At 47.6% G+C, this 2500-nt stretch overlaps 1 protein-coding gene across 1 annotated transcript in view; it reads left to right on the forward strand.

Annotated features, from left to right (window-relative positions):
* Nucleotides 1-996: 996 nt before the first annotated feature.
* Nucleotides 997-2500, forward strand: part of LOC107574219 (zinc finger protein 239) — a gene marked incomplete at its 5' end in the record, with an annotated part of 9932 nt that continues 8428 nt past the window's right edge. The window contains one exon of the mRNA XM_016260679.1: nucleotides 997-2500. This exon is cut by the window's right edge and continues 580 nt beyond it. Coding sequence (XP_016116165.1) covers nucleotides 997-1913 — 917 coding nt within the window.

Below are 2500 nucleotides of genomic sequence, written 5' to 3' on the forward strand. Positions count from 1 at the left end.
ACACACACACTCACTGTAACACACACACACACTCTCACTGTAACACACACACACACACATACATACATGTATACACTCATATACACACACACACACACACACTCTTACACAAACATGCATAGACACACATGGCTCATTCTGCATCTCTTGTTTTTATTTAACTTTTTTTTTTAATCACTTGTCTGGTTAATGACAATCATTTTCAATCTCATGACTTGTGAGGTTTCTGAGGTGTTTTTCTGCTTGCAGTCGTGGCATTAAGCCTGACCGTGTTCATATATTTTATACATAAAGGCAAAGATGAACACCCTTTCATTTGTAGTTTGATTAATAAAAAATATGGATTAATAAGTTTTGTTATTGGGTGTTTTTAAGTCATGATTGACTAGAAATGTTAAGCTGCTGTTAAAGGGACGTTCAGCCAAACATCATTCTGTCAGATTTACTGACTGACGTTCTTCTGTGGAGCAGAAAAGCCGTGAGGTCCAGTGTTGTTTGGGTGATCTGTCCCTTTAAAAATATCAATAACATGCTCATAATCTGCTTAAAGGAATGAAAATGTTGTCATTTACTCTCCCTCATGTCATTCAAACCTGTATGAGTTTCTTTCTTTTGTTGAACACAAAACAAAAATAACATTTTGAAGAACCAAACCGTTGTTGGTCCTCTTTGACTTCCATCGTAGGAATAGAAACACAAAGGAAGTCAATGGGGATCATCATCAACTCTTAGATTACCAGCATTCTTCAAAAAAAATCTTCTTTTGTGTTCAGCGTAAGAGAGAAACTCATACAGGTTTTGAACGACGTGCGTAAATGACAAAATTAACAGTTTTGAGTGAACTGTCCCTTTAAATCATGTCGCCCATTATTGTCCAGCACTGCGTTTATTCACTTTATACACAATAAATTAGCTAACATTTAATCGTCACCGATGATAGTTAACGTGGGAATGAATATGATTGTCTGCTATGTATTTTGTACGTGTGTGTGTGAGCCGGGAGCGGGCTAATCGTGTCTCGTTCTCTCCTGACAGCTCAGCACCTGCAGCAGCAGACCGGAGAGTGTCTCACGGCTTGTTGCAGCGGATCGAACCCTAAAAGCCTGTCTCTCTCGGATCCGGCCCAGACCCACAGTCGTCCCTCGGCGGACCGGCCGTACCACTGCCAGGACTGCGGCAAGTACTTCCGGATCAACGACATCAAGCGGCACCAGCGCATCCACAGCGGAGAGCGGCCCTTCCCCTGCTTCCAGTGCGGCAAGAACTTCCCCACGTCTGGGGACCTGAAGAGACACGAGCGCATCCACACGGGCGAGCGGCCCTACCACTGCCTGCAGTGCGGCAAGAACTTCTCCGACTCGGGCCACCTCAAGCAGCACGAGAGGATGCACACGGGCGAGCGGCCCTACCAGTGTCCGCAGTGCTCCAAGTGCTTCTACCGCTCCGGAGACCTCAAGCGGCACCAGCGGATCCACAGCGGCGAGCGGCCCTACCACTGCAACCAGTGCGACAAGACCTTCTCCGACTCCGGACACCTGCGGGGCCACCAGCGCATCCACACCGGAGAGAGGCCCCACCGCTGCACACTCTGCGAGAAGAGCTTCTTCAGATCGGGCGACCTGAAGCGGCACCACAGAACGCACACGGGCGAGCGGCCCTACCAGTGCTTCCAGTGCGGGAAGAGCTTCTCTGAGTCGGGACACCTGAAGGAGCACCGGAGGATCCACACCGGAGAGAAGCCCTACCACTGCAACCAGTGCGACAAGAGCTTCTCCCGGCTGGAGCGGCTCAAGGGCCACCAGAGCATCCACACGGGCGAGAGGCCCTTCCACTGCACGCAGTGCGGCAAGAACTTCTTCCGCTCGGGAGAACTGAAGCGGCACCAGAGGATCCACAGCGGTGAGCCAGCGTGAGCGCCTGGAGAGAGCACAAACACCTGAGAGACGGCAGCCGATCGCCGAGCTTTCCTGTTCGCTTTCCTGATAGAAATCAGCAGTGCTGTGTGTCGTTATTCATGTGTTTGTTGTCGTAGACCGTCTGAAGTGCTAGCTCTGATCTGATGCTCCTCACACTCTGTATGTTGTTCAGAAATATATAGTGCAGTGACTCATTAGAACTGTATATTGTACAGGAGCATATTATTACTGTGTGTGCTCACATTCCATGTATTTAATGAGTCTCCCTCAAACTGTCTGTGGTTATTTCTTTTATATATAAACTGAACTGTTTTACTGCCCACATGAGCAGACGCCACTGAAGCGTCTCTGGTTTCTCTCGATGCTGGTGGTGTTTTACTAGCTGCCGGAAATCTCGTGTGCGAAACACAGAGTAACACAGTTATTGTTTCACTGTAACACTATTAACTCGTGAAAGCGTTACAGAGTATAGATGTGCTGTAATTCAGCAGCTGATGGTGATTAATATAGTAGACTGTGCTCATGAATCACATTAGATTTACCTTTTAACTTTTTTTAATTAGCTCTTTACACTTGTTATTGTT

The sequence above is a fragment of the Sinocyclocheilus grahami genome, unplaced genomic scaffold, assembly GCF_001515645.1.
Source record: "Sinocyclocheilus grahami isolate Dianchi unplaced genomic scaffold, SAMN03320097.WGS_v1.1 scaffold2152.1, whole genome shotgun sequence".
Lineage (NCBI taxonomy): Eukaryota > Metazoa > Chordata > Actinopteri > Cypriniformes > Cyprinidae > Sinocyclocheilus > Sinocyclocheilus grahami.